General features: G+C 42.0%; 1 protein-coding gene across 1 annotated transcript in view; it reads right to left on the bottom strand.

Annotated features, from left to right (window-relative positions):
• Positions 1-645: 645 nt before the first annotated feature.
• HS6ST3 (heparan sulfate 6-O-sulfotransferase 3) overlaps positions 646-22,243 on the bottom strand; it is a 405,552-nt gene continuing 383,954 nt past the window's right edge. Inside the window, exon 2 of the mRNA XM_069802452.1 lies at positions 646-6,469. Coding sequence (XP_069658553.1) covers positions 5,764-6,469 — 706 coding nt within the window. The 3' untranslated portion in view covers positions 646-5,763. The remainder of the gene's footprint in view (positions 6,470-22,243) is intronic.

Consider the following 22,243-nt stretch of genomic DNA (forward strand, 5'->3'; position numbering starts at 1 on the left):
GGTACTCTGTAAAAGAGAGGTCGGCGTTTCCTCCTTACCCAATTCTGTCCGTGCTCGTCCGTGCTCCCATCCCTGTCCTAGTTCACTATATTCACGTACTTACAGGAAACAGTATGGATGAATAAGCAATCAGTTCCTCCCAACGTCCATGTACCCTCAGAAGATAAAAGGACACGCATACAAGGCTAACAGTGGCAACAGACTGCAACTTCTCATCCCTCCCCACAGCACCTCATGAGATTATCCTGACAGTCTGGACTGGTCCTCAGTGCTGCTGGAGTAGAAATGAAGTCCAATGAATTCACTACCACTATTTGCATACTTAAGTCTTAATTCAATCCAAATATGGAAATTCTGACACTGGGGTCACTTGAATTAGTGCTGGTGACTATTCAAGTCTCGACTCTCCTGTCTTAACTCAATCTGAGATAAAGCCCACCAAAGTCAATTGGAATCAAAAGATTTGGTTATTTGGCCCCAGCATAATTAAATAGCAAGTTACATCAACACGCTTTCCCTCCCTGTACATGTTGTTAAAAAACATAATTATGGTCACAGTGGATCTTTACTAATGCTTGAAACTGGCCCGACAGAAGCATTTTTAGTCATTTTTATGGCTATGTAGATAAGATGGAACCTTTAGTGTTTCAAAAACGCAAACAATGTTTATTTGTTGCTCATAAGTAATTTATGGACCCAACAATATTCAACAAAACTTCTTCATTTTTAACAGATTTCTTAATGAGCATCATTTTACAGAAAACCACCAACAAATAAATATATGAAAACAACTGCTTCTGACATCACAATGGTTAAACACATTAAATAATTCATTAAATTGTGCTTTACATCAATGAAAATCCCTAGGTCTACAAACTATCTTGTAAATAGGAATAAAAGTAGATATGGTTACTCACAATACAATCTCTTAGTAGCAGAATTCACACACATTATTGCACATAAACAGAAGGAAAATTCCTAAAGAATAAAGTAATTTACAGCCTATTAATTTATCCTTTCATCTTAAATATGGCAACTGATGGGAACTCTTGATATTTTTTTTTTTTTTCCACTTCCAACATTCATTTGAAATCACAGAGCCAGTGATACGGCCAAGAAGAAAGCCAAGGACATTGTAGGCTATGGAACCCATTTCCCTCCACAAATATTCACAAAGAAAGTATTACGAGAACCAAAGAAGTGTTTCAGTGCAAACTGGTTACCTTTTCCGAGTATGCTTTTGCCACATGTAGAGAGGATACAGCAATCTGCTCCAGCAGAATGATTTTATTGTGATTGTTCATCTCATACAGGGTAGTCTCCACCGGCCTGGAAACAAGATATTCCTTACCCCAGACCAAAAAAGAGCAATTCCACGTATATCAGAGGAACAGCAACAGAGGAAAAAAAAGTGTCAGTGCAGTAAGTTTTATAACATCAGTGCTCATAACTGATAGAAGACTGCAGGTGTGAAACAAGAACCCACCGGTGCAGAAGGAAGCATGTGTTAACGAGAAGACCTACTTGAGAAACATCCCAGATTAGTAGCGGACGTCAAATCTGAAACACCTCCAGATGTTTCACAAAGGTGATGTGACCTGCCATTTGGTTTGGTTGAATGGATATGCTGTAGTTAGGAAGTTTGGCTCTGGATCTGACTCCGATCACTTTTTTGTTCTGTATTTCTGTTTTTAGTGAACTGCAAATAACTACCGCATATTGGGTAGAATCCCTAGCAAGGCTATCGCAGCCTCACTATTAACACAGCTGCAGTGAAGAATACTGACCATCAGAAACAGTGGTGTTTTCTTTCCCCACAGTGAAAAAGCTTTTTATTGTTAGCACTGATGAGTGGGGAAGAGAGGGCAAATTTTCATTCCTTAATAAAGTATGGCCCATAGGCAATAAGCTGAGTTCTTGGACTAGACATCAAATTACCAGGAACAAGTTTTAATGACACAGCATGTTTCTCTGTCTGCTCCAAGCCTACAGTGAATTGTAACTGGAAAAGGCAGCCAGTGCCGAGGATGTGATGGGAGAGATTAGCAAGTACATCTCCATTACAAAAGAATGAGATTTGTTTCAGCACCACAGTAGCAGAAGCCAAATTGCCTTGTTTAAGCAACAAAATAATGCCAGGAAGATGGACAGAAATCCTATAGTGTTGCTGCTCATGAAGGTTTTGAAAGAAACATGCTGTGCTCCGATCTTACACAAGCCAGTGCAATTACAGTGAAGTCCGTGCTGTCAGAGCAATGAAAACCTGGAATAACAGCGATATGAACCAGGGCCTTTATTTTGCTTTCGCGTTACGTTATTTCAGGCGCAGCGCCCAAGAGGAAAAAACCTGCAAGCCTGTGTCTTAGAAGTCAGCCTGAAAGTATTTCCAAACTGCTTTATTTGTCATGTGCCAGGAAATTCTGCTAACAAAACCAGTATTCTCGGTGCAGTGAGCTTGCTGGATCTACCGCTGGAGCTGGGGAAGGAGGTGCCAGATCCTTCAGTCCCAGGGGCTCCGGACAAGATCTCAGCCACTGGCTGCCTCCCACCCCCAACTACTCCTGCACAACCAGGGATATCTGCTACACAGGCTCCAGGGAAAAAAAAAAACCAAACCAACCAACAAACCAACTTCAATTTTAACTAAATCCCAAGCATTAAGGCAAATCCCGTTAACATAGATGCTACAGCACATTAACGGCTCTTCAGGACCCTAATCTTGTCTCCTGGGAAATGACTGACGAAAAGGTTAGGCGTTGCATTAAGGTATTGCCAAACTATTAAAGCTAATGTAAACCGCCCAAAGACTGCTTCGATTTTCCTCATTAGGCTTTGTTTTGTGTCAGGCAGAAGGAATAGTCTGGGGAACAGTTGGTGTACTTAGACAGCTGAAACTGATACTTACAGTCACTGGTGAGGCTCCAGGGAACCATTTCTGAGCTCTGTCTCCTCTCGCCTGAAAAGATAACACTGAATTTTCTAAATGAAAAGCAAGGCCCCCATTGCTGTGAGCGGTGCGGAGAGGTAGCCTGCTGGGGAAAGAGGCAGGGACGTGAGGAAGGGGACCCTTTTTTTGTGCTTAGGAGGAAAAAGGGATGCTTTACAACAAAAGACGGGCTGGGAGCGGTTCTACTTCCTTGCTTTCCTTCCTCCTTAACGTGAATTCGGTCTTGCATCTTTCCTCCCTCGTGCCTGGCTTTTCTCCTGCATGCCCTTCCTCCTGCCAAGCCCCCATGCCCTGCCTGCCAGCCCTGCCTCTCCCACACCAGTGCCCACCCTGCCCCTGCCCCTGCTGGGGGACCCTTCGGGGTCCCCCCAGCATCCCTAGCCCCCCTGTGCTCATGGAAACGAGGAGCACGCCTGCAAATCCTGGACATCAGGTTATCAGGCGCCAAAGGCATCCTTCCCCTCTCCTGCTGCGGGGTCTGCAGCAAGATGCAGCAACGGGCCTGGGAACAGAGAGATGCAACAGCTCCCTGTCATCCCCGCATCGCCGGCCAAAAAGCTCCTTCCCTCCACAGGGCCACGGCCAGCCCACCCTGAAGCCCCGGTGCCAGCGAGTAAGACATCAGAGCACTGCAGATTACCTGCACTGCACTAAAGGTGCAATAATACGGACCAGGCTCAGCTCTCCACCGCCTCGCCGTCCGGCAGGCAGGACACCCGGAGTGAGCTGCAGTCCTAGACCGCAAACATTGCGATTTAGAACTCCGAAGGTTGGCGTCCACCCGTGAGCGAGCTGTCTGAGCGCCTCTTCCAGGCGATGGGGATCCAAGCAGCTCCGTCCAGGGAGTCTAGAGAGCTCCTCACTCGTCTCTAAGGCAGACATCTCACGCTTGGGCAGGAGAATAACGATCTGCAGTCCTTCGTTTTCCCTTCTGAACACGGAGGTGGGAGGTGATGGACGTGATCCACCAGTGGAACAGATATTAGGGACCAAAACCCACCGCTACTCACCCCAAAAGTAGCACATGGACGATCGGGCATTAAGCAGCATATTGCTAATAAACTACCTTGATAATGAGGCACCATCCCGGTAGCCCTCTTCACTTCTTAACAGGCATTATGATATTCCATGTTTAATGTATTATTGTATGCTTTAACTCTCAACAGGATCGTTAGATCATATTTTTGATATTGTGCATAGATAAGCAGCAATAGCATTGTCAGAAGAAAAGAAGATACAGCATGTACTAAAAAAAAAAGACTTGGAAATGAAGGGAGAAATTTTCAAATTCAGCCTCTTATTTTTTTACTGACTGGATAAAAACCTTCAATTTTGAAAATAAATGAGAAATGTGCATCCACATCAGGTACTCCGGAAATTCTAATTAGCAAATCTGTAAGGTAAAAGCCATTCATGCATGCAATAATATACTTTCAGCATCTCGATTTAGCAGCCACGTTGAGGCACTTAGAGAAATTTCCTCCTAATGCTTTACATTTATGCTAGAAGAAGAAGGAAAAAAACTGTCTCAAAAGATCTATGGTGCACAGGACCCTCTTTTTAAAATTTCACTGTTACGAATGGAACAACATAAAATCTTGGAATAAATAGATGCAGTTTAGCCACAAGAATGTAACACATGGAGGAAAAACCCATTGAATCTTTTTCTAGACAAGGAAGAAAAACAGATACAGATCTCTCATCATGAAAACAATAAATTTACAAAGAATCTTCATACAGAGTAATAAATATCAAGACTTTCCACATATCCATTATGCATCCTATAAAAATGAAAGCTGATTTTTTTTTTGTCTAGCCACTACCGTAGTTAGAGAGAAAACCAATTTAAGTTGTATTCACTTGGCATCAGTGTATTTTAACAGACAATATCATAAACCTGCCCACCTTCACAGACAATATATCTCCAGGCTTTTACAGCAAATCTGGAAAATGTCACACTAATATTTAAGCTTTTCCTGCTCTCTCTTTCCTCTTCCCTGTAGTTTGCTTGGCCCCTCTTCACCTTTTGTGAATGTGAAGGCTGATTTCATTGCCTCCAGCCAGATAATCTCCACAATGTGTGCTCAGCTGCCACATGGACCTAATTTCTCAAGGCTTTCCCTTTGCCACACACACTCAGAAAGATAGCTGCTACCTGGCTGGGTTCAGTAAGTCTCAACATCTGCGGAGAAATAAGCTAACCCCTCCATCACTTCACTTATAAATCATCTCTGCTTGCTGGCTAACAGAACAGAATAAGTGATGCCCCAATCCCACATTTCCTAGGTCTTTTTTAATCACCTCAGCAAGTTGTTCCCTTAATCAAAACACAGCACGTAGAAATTTGAAGGGCAATGCGCTTTCCTCCACTGCATTCACTAGAAAACTACGCACTACAGTTGCAAAGGACAGTATGAAATAAACCAGCTCTCATGTCACAGAGGAACCAAACCAGGTATTTTTTCCCAATTTTTCATTCACGTCTGCACAAGTTTTGGTAGCGCAGATTGTACAGCGTACATCTGTTAACGCGAAGGATATAGCTCTCTCTTCAATCCATCCTCCTAGCTTAGGGCTTTGAAGAAGTCTTTTTGGACAGGAATCTATTCTACTGCCATTTAATAACACTAATCAATACCTATTAAGAAAAAAATACATTCTCACTGGCAGAAACCAAGAAAAACTGAGACAAGGAGGGGTAGCTGTCAGACATGGTCTCGTTTACCAAAGCGGTTGGCCTTCCTTGGCTAATTCCCAGGTAGCCAAGTTGCACAAACTCTCTGATCCTCTCATTGGTTAGTCAAGATGGAGAAGCATCACCACCTTGCGACCTGACTATTATAATCTTCAGTAACGGCTACTTCTGCTGCCTCTTCCCTTGGCCACTGGTGAGCTCTCTGCTCCCGCAGCAGCCGCCGCTCCTCTCGCCTCTTTAGCCGGTTCTTCTGATGCTCCTCTTGCTTGGAGTACTGGAAGCGTTGCAGGAACAGGTCCTTCGCATAGTCGTACAGCTGCACGTCCAAGAAATTCAGCTCCTCTATCCGTTGCCGCACATCCTCACCAATGTCCACGTTGGAGGCCCGTGTAACATTGAATTGGGTGAACGGGGAAATGAATTTCAGGTTGAATGTCCTCTCAAAGAGATACTGCGTTTTCCTCTGAAATTCTGTGAGCCCAAAGAAGGCCATATTTTTCAGATTGTTCTTGGCGCTTTGGAGAAGGATCATATTTCTTTCACTTTCATTCATAAAAGTCAAGTTGTAGCATCCCACCAGGCTGAGGTCTGCCAGCATGCGCACCTGGCGGTTGTTGGCCAAGTTGTAGCTACAATCCATGAATTCCTGTAAACTGACTCCAGACCAGTCATCTCCTTCGTAACAGGTAGGCAGCTCATCTGGTGTTGGGCTTCTTCCGTCACACATATGAAGGGAAGTTTTCCACGTCGCACCCCTCTGGACATGCTTCCATTCACTCAAGTACCGTGACACCGGATCCCTCAGCATCGTGATGTAATAGAAGTTCCTGAAACATATCATTAAACACAGTTTTAAGATTCAGTGGATTTCACTTTTTTATTCTCCAATAAAACGATTTCCTGCCACTGCCACCACTCCCTCCTTCACTTTTTCTGGTGTAATGTAGGCACTTTAAGTGACTACTTCTGAGAGAGTAAAAAGCTTAGAGCTTCATAAATACTGTGAATAAAATACAAGGTAAATTGGGAGAAAGAGAGAGAGATTAAAGGAAGTAAGCAGCTATCAGAGAAATGGAATTACTTTGACCTATCAGCTGTTCAGTAGTAGTTCTTTTATGTAGAAGTCAATTAACTGAAGTGTACTTCCCTCTACTTCAAAATGCTACCCCTCAGTAATATCAGAAACAGTGGGAAAAGAGATTTATATAATCTTGCCACTTCTCTTCTGGACTGAGACATGCATGTCTCACAAGATGCACAAGATGATAATCCATAGAGCGCTTGGTCACAATATGAGAGAAGCACGAGCAATTTCATGTGGATGCTGCAAGTGCTAAAAATAACACCATGTGGAAGACTGGCATGAGCCACCTACTTAAGAAGAACCCTATTATTAAATGGGTTGGGGTGAAGATAATGAGAGACCCAAAATCCATTCATATGACTTAATTTTAGACAAGTGCTTGATTGAAATTAGTTATAATTGTGTAGTACAAAAGCATTTGTTGATATAAAGATTATCATTATTCAACCTCACCTGTCAAGAATACAAAAGAGACACCAAGAAATATTGATTTGAAATAGAGCAAATAACTGCAGAACTCACATTGTCAATTCATCTTTTAGCTATTGAATTCAGTTTGCACCTCTATTTATGGCAATCTGAAAGGACTGCAATTGAGTATGCTTCAAGCAGGTTTTCACAGATTTGAGGTTTTTTACTGAGAAATGTTTTATTCAATAACAACTCACCTGAATTACAGGGTGATATCATAAAGATAAAGCAAACCCAAAATACTTATGATTTCTGTCAGCTAGAATAACCAGCAGAAGATTCATGACTAAAATTAACACACAGTCTGGTACAAAAATAGGCTTGTGAGTTTGCATGACTCATCTGACTGCAAACAATATATTAATAAATCATGAGCCCTAAGATTTCTTAAGAAATCTTAAGTCTGATCTCAGTACTCTTTCTTGAGCCTAGAGAATGATGAAGCAAGTAAGCAGGAGGCAAGCTTGGTGGAGACAAATCACCCTGTAAACAAACCAGCACTTTGTGAGGGCCATCTCATACAAGAGCTAACTCCAGTTAAATGAAAAATCTCAAAATTTGTAACAATCTCCAAGACAATTACCTTTCTTTTTCAGGTATCACCCATTTTCTGGCACTAAAGATTCCCTGTAACTTCTCCATAAACCTCAGGTTTGTCATAGAAATAGGTATTTGCCCACATAGTCCTAAAAATGCACATATATTCCCCAATGCAGACAAAGCAAAAGGAAACAGGGCTGAATGCTTGTCCTTATTCACTCTGAGTTCTTCACCTAGAGGATCTGTAATATATTTTCTGGAATAAGGTTATGAGGCCAAACTACAGACTCTGTTCTGCTGCAGGGTCATTTCTTGAACTACTATCTAATGGGAACAGCTGTTTCAAGGATTATTTCACAGCAGAAGGGTTACAGGTGGAAGGATATAAAGTAGGGAGTGCAACGGCTGTATTTGCATTAACACTTGCATTGGAAGCCATGAGTTGTGTTAGCATCAGATTATACTCTGGAGGATGATATTTCCAAAATGATTTGGAGCTTGGGTTTTCTGGCTGCGGCTCACACATGACCAAACTGCACTTCAGCTGTTTTGATCCACTTCAGTTACTTACAGAGCCCATATCAACAGTGAACCCAAGGATCACGCAACCATTTGTAGACAGGTATTTCTAAAATCCCTCTTCTACTCCTGCAGAGCAGAAAGTACCAGAAGTCCTCCTGTGTGCTCTGCGGTATAGTTCCACTCCCAAAATCACTCTCTTTAAACACTTCAAGCACACATTCCCTTCTCAAATCGGATGCTCATCTCATTTTGGTTCTACCTTGCATGTGTGAGAGCACATTAAGAATTGCTTTCCAATTAACAGGACAAAAAGTGGACGCATTTCACTAGTGTTGTGCAGATAAAGCAGCCCAACTCTCAAACACCGACCAGCTCTGAGCGTAAGGCGCTGTTATTGTAACATCCAGCAGGCACTGACAGGGTTGTGACAGAAAATGATTGAAGCGCCAAGGGAGCAGAAATGAAAAAAAAATGGACAAAGATTCAGAGGCAGTTGCCAACTTCTACATTGATAGAGACGTGGTGTTGGCTTAGTCCTTGTATTTCTGCCCCTCCCCTCTTTGGATAATTTTGCATGTTGATGTGTGGTAACAGATGGGTTTAAAAGTTGCTCTTGACAATTATTCATACCTCTAATAACAGTTCTGTCTTTCCTCACCCATCTCCAGCAGTCCCAGTCAGAGCAACAACAATTAACAAAAATACCTCCTTTGCATCAATCATTTCCATTTCATCCCTGGATATGTAAATGTGTTGGATGTGAAATAAACAGGAGTACAAAGCAAATGCAGGGAAATGAGAACAGCGCGTCTTTGTATGACATCCGCAGCTTCCCTTACGCAGACTGGGCGAGAAACTTCCACCAGTCTGTTGCTGCTCCTCCTTGTGACTACCTGACTTCTGCATCTGTTTTCACTATCCTGATTAATTTTCTTCTGGTTTGTGCATCTTTCAGGGTGTTGCCTTCTTGTATTACCAACTGAATGGCTTCTTCATCTGGCAGACAACCTTTAACAGCAGCCTGACACACATTTAGTTTCTGAGGCACTAGTAACTACGAGTGCAGCCATCCCCACCGCACTCACAGTTTACAACCTTCTGTTTAACCTTCTGTTCGTGACTCTCCATCAGCCTTTTAACTAATCTGAGGTTGGAAGACCTTAAGATTTCTTCTACCTGATCCTCAGCACTGTTTAGGTGACACCATTCGAATGCTACACAGAGAACTGGGGGATGCTGTGCAGCAGTCGTGGCACAAATTTTTCTTTCAGGGAAAAGGACGTCATGTCTCTAGAATAATGATATAAGTAAAAACAGATAGGTCATGCACATTCGTTTCAGTTGGACAATTATAAAAATTATCTTAGGAAATTGTTTTCAAATGTGGACATTTATGGATTAAATATAGCAGCATTTCAGAGCTCCCAGTGCCTAATATACAGTGTTCAATCACACTAGGAATGGCTGAGGAGTCAGCTCATAATAAAGATAAGAAGCAGTTCATAAAAATATTCATATTCAACTGGGCATGGCCTTCAGTCTCCCCTTTCTTCACTGTTCAGTAAAAGAGTATCAAGTCAGCTATACAGTGAACATGCCTGAGCCACTCTGAATACAGATGTGCACTTGTTCTCGTCGGTGTAAACGACCCCCTTGCGTCACCCTTGCTCGTACCTACACGGCTACGTTAAACTCCACAGCTACCCACTGTGGGAAATACTCAGCAAAGAATTAAGTAATAACATCTGTTACCCTATTTGACAAAGCAAACTCATCACAGACTTATTGGCTTAATTTCAACGGACTCCCATCATCGATTATGCAAACTACTGTCACAGACAGCCTCAGTGCTTAAAGACTAGCCAAGCAGAATACACTGGCACATCAGTGAGAAGACGTTTTACAGAAAACGTTCCAAATTAATTAACAACCATACAAATTATATCTATATCAATATCAGTATCATCTACATCTGTATCTATATCAGAGTGTGCGTATATGTGCATGTGTAGAAATTTACATTGGAATCTGGCCATAAGCTGCAGTTGTCAATGAAAGAAAAATCATAGTAAATGCATAGTGTGTATTTGCCAATGTGTCTTGTGACTGTCTATATAAACACGTAGATGTGTACTAACAGTTTAGATTACATTTCAAACACCAGCCCACTAGTCACGATGTTAGCTGCTCCTGAAATGAAACTTCATGCAACTTCCCCAGATTAAACTATCTAGTTTTGAGCATAATGTATTGAAATTAATGGGTTATCAAAGTCGCCACTGTGGGACAGTTGATTTTTTGTACAGATGCTAAGCACCGTGATGGTCAGGGCAAGGGCCTGATGATCCATGCAAGGGCCCAAACAAGCACTGGTGTGAAGCATAGGCTGCACACTACTGTTTACACTAGAATTAAAAAGCACTTGGGAATTCAGAAGGCTCTAGTCCCACTCGCACAAAATCCAGTCTCTTCATTAGCATTAGGCAAAGAAAACCTTTCATTAATAGAACAGCTAAAACGCGCTTCTAGTTATATAACCCAAGAGCATGTATTTCTTTCACATTATAAGGTATTTTAATATAAATACTCTGATCTTCCATTAATCCTTCAATAGTATTGCTCTGGTTTAGAAATTAATTTCAGAGGAGCAGGCTCTGCTATTAGTGGAGGTGATCCCAAACCAGGGCATTTTGGCTCTTCTATCGCCATGGAACAGACGTCCCAGCTGGGGGAGATTTACTAAATACGTGAAGGATCACCGCACATCGAGAACAAAAACATCCCATAGGGCCTCCTGGGGAAGAAGGATGAATGGCAGGCATCTTCTCTGTCGCTCCTGCTCTCGCATGGAGCAGCTGGCACAAGGAGAGCTCAGGCAGCACTCTGAGAGGCTCAGAGAGGAGAAAAAAAAAAGCTATTCCCTCTTCTTTCAAAGCATGAGGTAGGACCTTACGTGCAGAGAGTGATGAGCTTCATAAAAGGAGAACAGCACACTCCTAGAAGCTGATGCAGAGACAGAGGAATACTTGAGGCGCAGAAAAAGAGTCACTGGAGAATATTTTGGAAGGCACTAAGAAGAACCAAAACGACTGAAAAACCCAGGTGCATCATAAAACCATCCACATTCTGGTTCTTCCCAGTAGCAGGGAAAATAAAAGCCCTGGTCAAGTTTATGACCCAGCTGAGACAAGAAGTTAGCAGCTTTAATCCTGGCAGTGAGTGTGCTCCTGAGGAAAGGTCTGAAATACCAGCAAAAGCCAGCCTGGCAGCATGCTTCTGCTAATGACAGACGTGGTAGCAAGATGAAGGGTTAAGAAGCATCTGCATTATGTGAACAAAAGCCTTATGCTTCCCAGTTTTATCCTGAAGCTCAAGTTCTCAGAGGCAGTAACAGAGCTAACTGTTGATCAGCAACCTCTCTTCAGGCAATGTATTGTCAGTATGGGTAATGGTGAAGAGAAGAGTGTAAATGAAACAAAAATAAGGATAATGCAATACATGAATAATTAGGGAATAAGAGCACACAACAAGGATGGTGGGGGGAGGCAGAAAGCAAAGAAAAATTGTTGGCCTGATCCGAACTGGTCGAAGTCATCCTAGTGTAATGCAGACATATCAGGTCACGGCTGGCAGCGTTATTGCGTAGAGTATCACTGCATCTATGACGTGCTTAATTGACAGATTACCTGCCCAACGTAACATCGACTGTACACTTCTTATTCAGAACAACCGTACTGTAACGAAAAAGCTATGAAACAGTGCACAAACTATATGCATGTACATCTGGCTGCGGGAAGCATCATACAGCTTACCGATCAAGCCAGACAGATAAACTAGCTAGCCCACAAACTTTTGCAAAGATGATGTAGCAACAGGACATAGGTTTCTGAAGGTTAGCACCTGTCACAGGATGCTAGACCACCGTGATGGGAATGGTTCTAAGACATCCTCTACAAAAGTCTGTGACCGTAATACTATTAGCTGTCCTCTCAGGTTTTCATGGGTTTCTTTAAAAGTCTTTTTCGGAAAGAGCAGCAGTCACCATTCAGAAGTCAACATTTATCCACTCTTACCAGGTACATCACCCATTCAGCTTGTAGGAAAAACACTTAATTGGCTGTTTTCTCAGAGGATCTGAGCTTCCACAGCTTCTGCCAGTTTTAACTGGGATGTTGAGCACTGTGCTTACTTAAAACAGTGGCTGTAATGTCCTATAGACACTTACTCCACATCAAAGCAGAATTTGCCAATGGCTTCAGCAGAGTTAAATAAAAAACCCCAACAACTTGCATTTTGAGGTACAAAATTATAAAGTTTTAGATATGTCTCATTATTCCTCCGAGATTTTGTCCCATGGCTTTGAATCCAACCAGAAAAAACCTGCCCACTGTTTCCTATTTCCAAATTGGCCACAAGCTTCTGTTGGTCAACTCTGCTTCTCGTTATCTCAGTGACATATAGTGCAGCTCTATCTGTAGGACATGCCTGCCCAGAGAAGGGACTGGATGCTACTTCCAGGGTAAGACACCTAAATGCCGTGGTCTACATATAAGCTACATGTCTAAGCAATCTCCGAAGCCAGAGGGGAGCTGCTCAACACGGGCAGTGGTGTGTGTCTGGAGAGGGATGCAGCTGGCCAAGGGCAAGTGCCAGCTCTGGCATGAGCTGGCTCACTTGAGAGGCTCCCTTTGCATTGCACTGGATACCTTGACCACAATGGAGCTTAGATACCTGCTAACCTGGAGATGTCTGCATTGTAGGCACCTATATACAGGTGTCTTGGAGTCAAAGACTCCCTGCCTGAACTCCCTGCCTGTATGCACAGAGTGCAAACTTCAGGCCAACCTAAAAAACTAACCAGTAACGTAATATTTTGTAATGAGTGAGAAGTAACTACAGAGAGCCTCCATTGCATGACTTTTTGCCCCTATGATATATCTACCAGTCATGTTAGGGTATCTCTTTCTATGCATGCTTTTAGAGCTGGAGCATTCCCAAGGTAAGCAGAAGTTTGAAGTAAGTTTTGTATTATTTCACACAAATCTCCAAACCAGCAGTTAGATTAACAGTCTACCCTAATCTTGTTGCCCTTGCTGATATATCAGTATATCAGTGAGACAGGGGGAGGGCTTGGAGTCAGACAGCTGGGATTACATTTCTGGTTCTGGAAAGCAAAGGTGGTTGCTCAGGAAGTTATTTGTGATGACACAGTATGTTACAGTCAAGAGAAATGTGGTCTTTGGACTCTGGGAAGCACTTAGGAAATGGGAAACCTCACATTTTGTTGCATGTTAGCAGGGATACTCCCTGTCACCAACTTCAGCTTCTTTTACATTACTCTGTTGCTTTAGGATTCATTATAAAAGTCCTGATTTTTCTGTTTAGAAATTGCAAGCCCTTTTTAAAAATCTAAATAGAGTTTGGAATAGCAAATTAAATTCTGTATCCATGCTATCAGAAAAACCTCAGGAAAGCTTTACAGCACTATTTTATTTTTTTGCATGGCTGTTGATCAGAAGATTAGTGTCCCACACCTGATTAAAGAATGACAGATGAGAAAGAGCGTCTTTAGAGATCACTCACTCTGACATCAAACAACTTTTAACAGCAGTGATTTAAGGTAATCCCGACGGGTAGAAGAAAGAGAGTGAACCTGTGGCAACACAAATGCCGCATGTACAACATCAGGAATTTTTCCACCTAGAGTCTAATTTTCCTTGAAGTGAAGCTAGGGCAAATTCAATAATAGTGTAGAGCTATGTGAGGCTATGAGAAGAGCGAGCTACTAGGTAAGCTATTTGAACACAGCACTGTTTTAGATTTATATTATATAGAAAAAAGATGACTTTCAAAATCCAGTGCTACATCTGTACCACAAAACATGGTAAAACCCACGTTTGTGGAGACTCTTTTTTTTTCTTAAATATTTTAGGAATGAAGACAGCTGGCCTACGACTATGCAAACTGACAACTTGCTTTTAAAACACTGTAAGCTTTTGGAGTTAGGACCTGTGATTTTGTACTTTTTTAAAGTAATGAATAACCATTAAAATAATAATCATGTTTTCTACATATCACATTGTCACACGCCCTTCAAAATCATTAGTGAAAAGGGATCTCAGGACCTACTGCTGCAAAAGGAAACTGGGAGTGTTGAGACTTTTTTCTTGACATAGGAGAATATAAATTTGTAAGGATGCAAATTTTAATGAAGTATTTCAAAGACATGTCTAAGACGTTAGGTGGGGACCAAACAGCAGCCTTCGGGTGCCTAGGAGGAGGTCAGTGAGAAGATGAAGCCAGGCCCTTCACTGATGTGCATGGTGGGATAATGAGAGACAATGGTCGTAAATTGAAAAAGAGGAGGATACGTGGAAACTAATTTTCACTCTGAGAATAATTAAGCATTGGGAAAGCTTTGCCTGAAGAAGCTGTGCGCCTCCGTCCTTGGAGGTTTTGAAGACCCAACCGGACAGAGCCCTGAGCAACCCCACCTGCGCGCAGTGGTGACCCTGCTGGGAGCAGGGAGTGGGACCAGGGATCTCCTGAGGTCCCTTCCTCCCCAGGGGTTCTGCGATTCTGCGTGACAGCGCGCAGTCTTCTGTCACCAAATGTACGGTCCTGTCAGAAAACGCATCAAACCAGAACCAACTTGCCAACGAGATCATACCTGTTCTCCCTTGTTTTTTCCCGGCTACCCTAGGCAGAGTACAGGGAATGGGCTTTGCCTTTTACAAGGCTGGCTTTTTTTGTATATGGTTTTAACTAGGGCTATAGCACTCTGAATCAGCACACCCTGAATTATTGAGCAACTTCATGAATATTTATTTCGATGATACCTTGTTCAATATAGAGTCTCTAGAAATTGGAGAGGACAGTGCAGCAACTGCATGTCCCTAAAGAAATTAATTCTGTTCACAGGTATCAAGTCTGGATCTTGAACAGCTCCTAGACTAATGAAATGATGTAGCTACCCATGGTTTTAATCCCAGTATTTTAGAAAATGCACACGAATAGCATATGAATGTGTGAGCTTTCTGAGCTAATACGTGTTTTTCCTGTGTGTTGCCTTTAGGCTTTAGGCATAAATTTTCAAACACAAAGCATAAAGTTAGGCATCTAAATCTATATTTAAACATGTAGATAAACTCAGCCTCATTGCCAGTGAAGAAAATACACAGTAGCAGGAGCTAAGGACGTTCAGTTACCCAGAAAACAAGGTCTGATGATTTATTTAGCAAAAGGAGGCTCCCAGAGCCATGAGAGTGCCCTTTCCTGCCAGTACAGATAACAGCACTCTATTATCCCCTTCATAAAACTTCTTAGTCCCTTTTGAAATATCCTTTTCATGCCACTGCTCCCGTTGGAAAGAGCTTGTGAAAGTTGCTTCTCATGGTTAGGAACACGAGTCTCATTCCCAGAATAAACCTGTTCTTGGTCTACTTACATCCAGCTGTCCTTGGGTTCACACTGCAAATGCATCAAGAGGATTTATAAATGTAACATCAGAGAAGGAGAAACGGCATTTAAGTTGGAGATCAGACAGCAATCGCACTGGCTTTCATTTTACAAAGCTGAACTAGTTGTTATTGTCCTTTCTGATGAGACAAGCCAGAAGTAACCACCCTGCAGTCCTCAAAACCCCTTTGGTCACGCTTAGATCGCTTCATCCAGAGACGCACCCTGAGTTTTCCAACATCTCAGCTCTTCATGCTAACTTTTGACAGGAGGCTCACAAGAGCAAAACGTGCTGAAAGCTCCTGAGATCCGTTCTGGTTTTTGACCATCCAAGCAGTCCTTCCTGGCATTTGACTTTGCACGACTTCACGTTTCACTACACATGGCTACAATTGGGCAAATTTCACATGAGGCCTCACAGGCGCCCTGTACAATAAATACTTCCTTATCTCCACTGGCAATGTAAGCTCTGATACATCCTCACGTTGCATTCATTTTTTTTATGGGGCTGCGTAACTCTGGAAACTCATACTCACTGTGTTACTGGCTAATATATAGAGGTCTTTCTGCTCCCCCCCATTTCAGCTGATAAGCACTCAGTTGATAGAGGAAATCTGTTTCTGCTGGCCTCAAAAGTATGATCTTGCACTTTGTGCTATCGAACTTCATTCCACCTCTTCTACTGAAATCCTCAAGGTCATTAAGCAAATTCCATTAACATACTTCAGCTTTTTGTGCCAACATCATTAATGAAAACATGAAATAGGATCAGAGCTAAGACCAGCCCTGAGGAAATTAATTAATAACTTTCCTTTAAACCAGAAAGTTCCTCTTTCAGCACGTCTCATTTTGTTACCAGCTTCTTGTCCACTGGAAAATTCTTGTGCTCAGCCTCATGTTTTCTGCCTTGTATAATAACTTTACAGATGCTGCTCTATCAAATACTTCACTGAAGGTAAATTCCCCTTCTCCTGTCAGAGACAGATGCTGGGTATTTACATGTCTCAGCCCAAAGACTGAGAACAGCGGCCTCAGCTTTGCCGCATGTGAGAACGGTTAAGATGGGGAAATGACAATTTATTTGAGAGCGAAGAGGTCTGGAATAGAAATGTACAGATTAGGTGATTTGATGGAAAAACAAATATGCCACTTTCCATCAAACAACCTTGAAACAAATTGTAAATCATTTCTTGATGAGACACAAAGCTAACAAAGTACCCTCCAGAGATTCTTGTTCTTTGCCTAAATTATATCAAGCTCAGTTGTTCTAAGTGTTCCTTAAATTGCTGAAAGGACTGAAGTAGCAAGAGTCTCGCTGAAAGAAATATAAATATAAAATGCAATAATAAATCAAATACTAAAAATTTGGTTGTTCTGTCAAGCACACACATAATAAAAGCTTTGTACCTTGTAAGAAACGGTGTGTGAGCACACATAGGAGGAAATGCTATTCAAAAACAATAGATACACGTAGTGTCTTATAAGATTCTTTAAAGATACTCTATGCAAGACCATGCATAACTTTGTGCCAGAGAATAATAAATCCTTTTTGGCCAGGACTGGCAAAGGAGGAATCCATTGCTCACATTGCCCCCATTCTATCTCATCCCTATTGTGCACAGATCATTGCTGCGTCTCAAAAGAACCGTGAAAATCTGGGTCACGTTTGACACCTTTACTCAAAAATGTTGTTTCTCCTACCTCTGCCTTTTCTATGCCACTGCACAGAAGGGAAAATGAAATAAGGATGTATTTGCACTACTGTACTACCTGCCTCCTCCCAGAGCTGCCTCTATCCCCAGCTTGGGGAGGAACCTGAACCTGCCTTTCTCGAGAGAGATGTTACGCGTACAGGAGAGACAAGCTAAGGGGACGATCCGCAGCGTCAGGTGGCAGCAGAAAACAAGGGCTGGCCAGATAAAATAAGGGTGATGACAGGCAAGGGACAAAAGAAGAGCAAACCTGGAGACAGCGCAGCACGAGGGACCCGCAGTCGGAGCTTGTTTTGCCAACTTCACCTCCACGGGTTACAGAAACCAGGTTGGGAAGGGACCCTCCTGATCAAGTCTGATGCCTATAATCACGGGTAACAGTTTAGCACAACAGGATTCATAAAATATCCCTTATGCACACAGGACAAGCCACAAAGCCTTCCGCACTACCAGGTCGCAGTCTCTGACTAGCTGCCAGCAAGGTTGGAGCAAGTCCCTGCGTCAGGAGGAGTCCCCCTGGAGCCGGTTACTGCTTGGGTGGCTGAGCACTCCTCCAGCTCCGACGCAGAGGTGGGGATGCAGAACTGCCTATTCAGTAACTTAAACAACATAAGGCCTTTTGGAACGGTTATAAAGAAAAAAACCTCTACCTACCTTCACGCAGAATTATGAGAGATCTGTTATCACAAGAGTCCTGGCTGCCTGCAAGAGTACACCTGATTGGTAAAATTCAGTTTCAAAGAGCCTCTGAAAAGACAAATAAAATGCAGCCAGACCCTTAAATCTTCTGACATTTGTATTTATTCAGTCAGATTTTGTTAGGTCTGAAACAGAGCAAAAATATTTATGTTAAATTCAACTACAATGTTTGCTCTCATCTTTTTCCTCATTTTTGAAGGACAAGTTGCTATCCCATTTTATTCTCTGGCTAGGTAAGACAAGCAGCACAGGCATCACCAGTGTTCCTCTCTAGTTGGCTTCACTGGAAACTGGTTTGTGCCCCGAGTGGCATGTACCAAGGCTCCCTCCCTAATTGAGCTGCCTCTGATTTCCAACTAATACCTCAGCTGCAGATGCTCTCTTCCAAATCTGGGATGCTCAGATGAAAGTTCTGTGGGATTTTTCACTACAATGCAGTTTGAATCAGTACAGTAATTCTGCTCAATTAATAAAGTAATTAACAATAAAAAGGCCCAGTAATTGAAATCCCTTTGAAAGTACATCAATTTATTCTCTTTAAGCTTTGCTTCAAGTCTTTATTAATTCTGACATCAAGCATAATGACCATAAATGATAAATGATCATCACAAAATCCAGGCATCACCACCATTTTCTTGTCCTACATGTTGATTTCTAAAACATCTAGGTTTGGTCATAACTTTTGAGATTTGCCTCCCATAAGGTAAACAATATGACAATACAGATATTAAAGAATTTCAAGTGGTTCTACTAATGAAAACATTGTAAGAGTAGTCCTTGCTATTACTTCGTTGAAACAATTCACAGAAGCTAAGGAAATTGCTCAGCTGTAAGACAAAAATCCTAACTTTGTTTCTCCTAACATTCCTCTTCTTGTGAAGCAACTGTACAGTTTTTCCTGTAAGACACATTAAGCAAGCAGATGACAGGGTATTTCAGTTGAATACTTGTAAGACAGATGACTGACTTCCCACTTTACACTGCACATTATGTTTCCACTAAAATTCTTGATAGGATCTAATCAAACCCAGAAATGTTTGCTATGTGAATAATACAACTCAAAGCTACAAGCAAAATTGCCGTCTTCTCCCTCCACTGACCTAACAGATTTCTTTCCACCTCAGTTTAGCCTATATGTGTGTGTATATATATACAATCTCCACAAGGGGGCCCTCTTATCTTCCCCAAATCTTAGCAAAAGCTTCACTTGCCTTCCCAAAATTTATGTTCTAAAGCTTTTGTCTACAGATACTATGGTATCTTAGAAAAAAGGTTTTACCAACTAGAATTTAGTTTATGATATAACAAACCCTGCAATTTGAAAGAGAATCAGTTTTCATGTACAATTTCCATTAAATACCTGGCATGCAAAGAACTTTGATAAAGCTCTTCCGAGTTTACTACTTGCAATAACCAGCCAAAATGAGACCTTTTACACAGACACACACACAGACAACAGAGTCAGCTCACACTGCCGTGGCGAGGCAGCCTTCAAGATGCAGGCTGGCTCTATGTTATACTGTAATTTGCAGGGTAAGCCCAAAGTAAGCCACTATTAATGATTTCAGCCCTGTGTGAATGCATCCCCTAGGCACAAAAGTTAAGGTACAAATAGTATTAAAGTTTTTTGTGCTGTCTTCTCAACTCCCAGTAGATATGGAAAACAAATCTTGTTTGGGATACTTATTTGCTTTAATATTCTGAATGATTTACAGAGATAGTGTTTTAAGTCCTCATCTTCTTAACTCAATTGTAGCTCTGTGAGGCTTTTATTATTTACCATACCTTTGACATCGGAATACCTAAAAGAAATTGGACCATCTCCGTCTTCTGACCTCAAATCGTAACGAATCAAGGCTCTGACACACATGCCAGGCTGTGCACTGCACTGTACCGCTATCGGCTATGGATGCTGTGCTCTGAGAAAGAAGGTAATATGAAATCAAAAATCCTAGGCTTCTAACCTCCAACTTTTATGAGGGATTCCTTACCTTTCAGGAAAACTAGCAAGCGATTATGTGAATTCAGCCTTGCTGATACAGCGCAAATCCACCAATCTGCTAACTCATTCAAGTAAATCTCTGCACCTTGATCTGCAGCGCACACTTTAAGCGAAGTTTTCACGATCGCTCAGCAATACTGCCATATGATACGGTCATGTTTAACCGATGTCGATCACAGAGTTCAGGCTGCTGCAATACTTGTGCATTCAGGTAAAATAAAATACCCAAGGTGCTGATGGGACTTCGTACGAATTACTGGCTGCAGCAAGTCATTGGGGATGCCTTCGGCTCTGCAACTCTCCTCCGGAATGGACAAATCCTAATCAATGAAGCACATCTGTACAGTGGAGGAAAAGCACTTCCCAATCCCTTCAGGCCATGAACTGACTACTTGAAGCATGACATTTGATTAGCCTTATTAACTCAACTCATTTATATATAAATGTTGTTAGGGGCCATGAAGCCATCCAGCCCTTATTAAAATCCAGCCGCAGACTCTGAGCTGATATTCCCACTCTTCTTCCTTTTTGTCTGTAAAAAAAAAGGAATTTCTTTTTTTTTTTGAACTGCAGGTTATCATCTTTGCAATTTTATTATTGCAAAATAACCTTCTCCTCTTACTTTAGTGCAGCAGACTGTTGCTGTATGCCCTCACATATGCAAATAGGTCAGGCTTTCTAGTCTTTCCCCACAGAGATACCTGACATTGAGACTCAACATGATCTAGCATCTTTCTGAACTAAAGGCCAGGGGAACAGCGTGCAGGACTTTATTTTCAAATGTATCTCTCACGGAAATTAATGAACATCTGTGCAAGCACTGAACATGAATTCAGGCAGCAGAAACAAAACCCATTTGAAATTGAGCTTAAGGTCTAGGAATACTTAAAGGTAAGGATCTTTGTCTTTGCAAATTGAGGATTTCTTCCCTTTCCTTTGAAGGGCCAGAGCGCTTTTCAGGTCACAAACTGATCTTGCTCTAAAGGAAATGGGACGATAACAACGTTACGGAAGATATTTCTGCATTAACAAGGAGCAAAGTTGCTGATTTGTGTAACACAAACATTTGAATATGAATCATTAAGATTCCTTTATAGACTATAAATTGCTTTCTTTTTCATACAGAATATTACTGTCAATACAATCCAGCAGTGATGCAAACAGGAAAGCAAAATTCAGGTTAAAGTGTCATATCGTGAACATTTTTCTACAGTTGTAATGATTTCAATGTTCCTACCTTTTATCTAATGGAGTAGATTACTTGGTCTGGGTCAATCTTATTTTTGATACACATACTGAATATTACACAATTTTACATCAATTAACACCTGTGAATTTAAAAAAGAAATCTCATTTCCTGAGCAACTGAAGATATGCTACCTGCCTAGTGAAAATAGCCAAAGAAAGAAGAGGATGCAAACTAATCTGGTGCTGCTTTTTTGCTTTGAAGATGTTCCTTTTCAACAGGTTTTTCTAAGGCAAAATTTTTGTTTATAATTGTATCATTTTTCATATATGACAAAACTATACATCCCAGTAGCCTCACCAGGTGCTGTTTAGCATTTGTATCTCCGCTTTCCATCTTGAGATAGCAGCTGCTGTACATTCAGGCTAAACTACGGCTCTGCCTGGATGAAAAGGAAGTTTGCATGCACATAGACCTTTATTCGTGACACTTTAATTTGCTCCATGGCCTTAATAAATACAGCAGCATTAAGCATACTCATGCAGACCACCGCTCTAAAAATAACTCACTTCAGACATTCAGGCGTTTTTCCACGTTTCCAGTAACACCACTCTTACTGCTAGGAACAATGATTAGCACAGGCAGGGATTTATCATCAAAAAAATCACACTCAGAAAAGCAGCAGGGATCCTCAGAGGTGTAGCAGGGGACCAGCTGAAGGGTCACGTTAGTATTCCCTGAGCATTAATGGAAAAAGCCCAGCAGCGTAGCTGGGCCACTGCAGTGAGGGGGATAAGCAGGCACGGGCAACCCTCCTCATTCATCACCCCGGCATCCGACAGCGCGGCACACAGGCGAGGGCTGGGGGCAGCGGCCGCCAAGCTGCATAGTCTCCCCAAAGTCCTCGGGGAAACACTTTGCTCCGAG

The sequence above is a fragment of the Haliaeetus albicilla genome, chromosome 15 (assembly GCF_947461875.1).
Source record: "Haliaeetus albicilla chromosome 15, bHalAlb1.1, whole genome shotgun sequence".
Lineage (NCBI taxonomy): Eukaryota > Metazoa > Chordata > Aves > Accipitriformes > Accipitridae > Haliaeetus > Haliaeetus albicilla.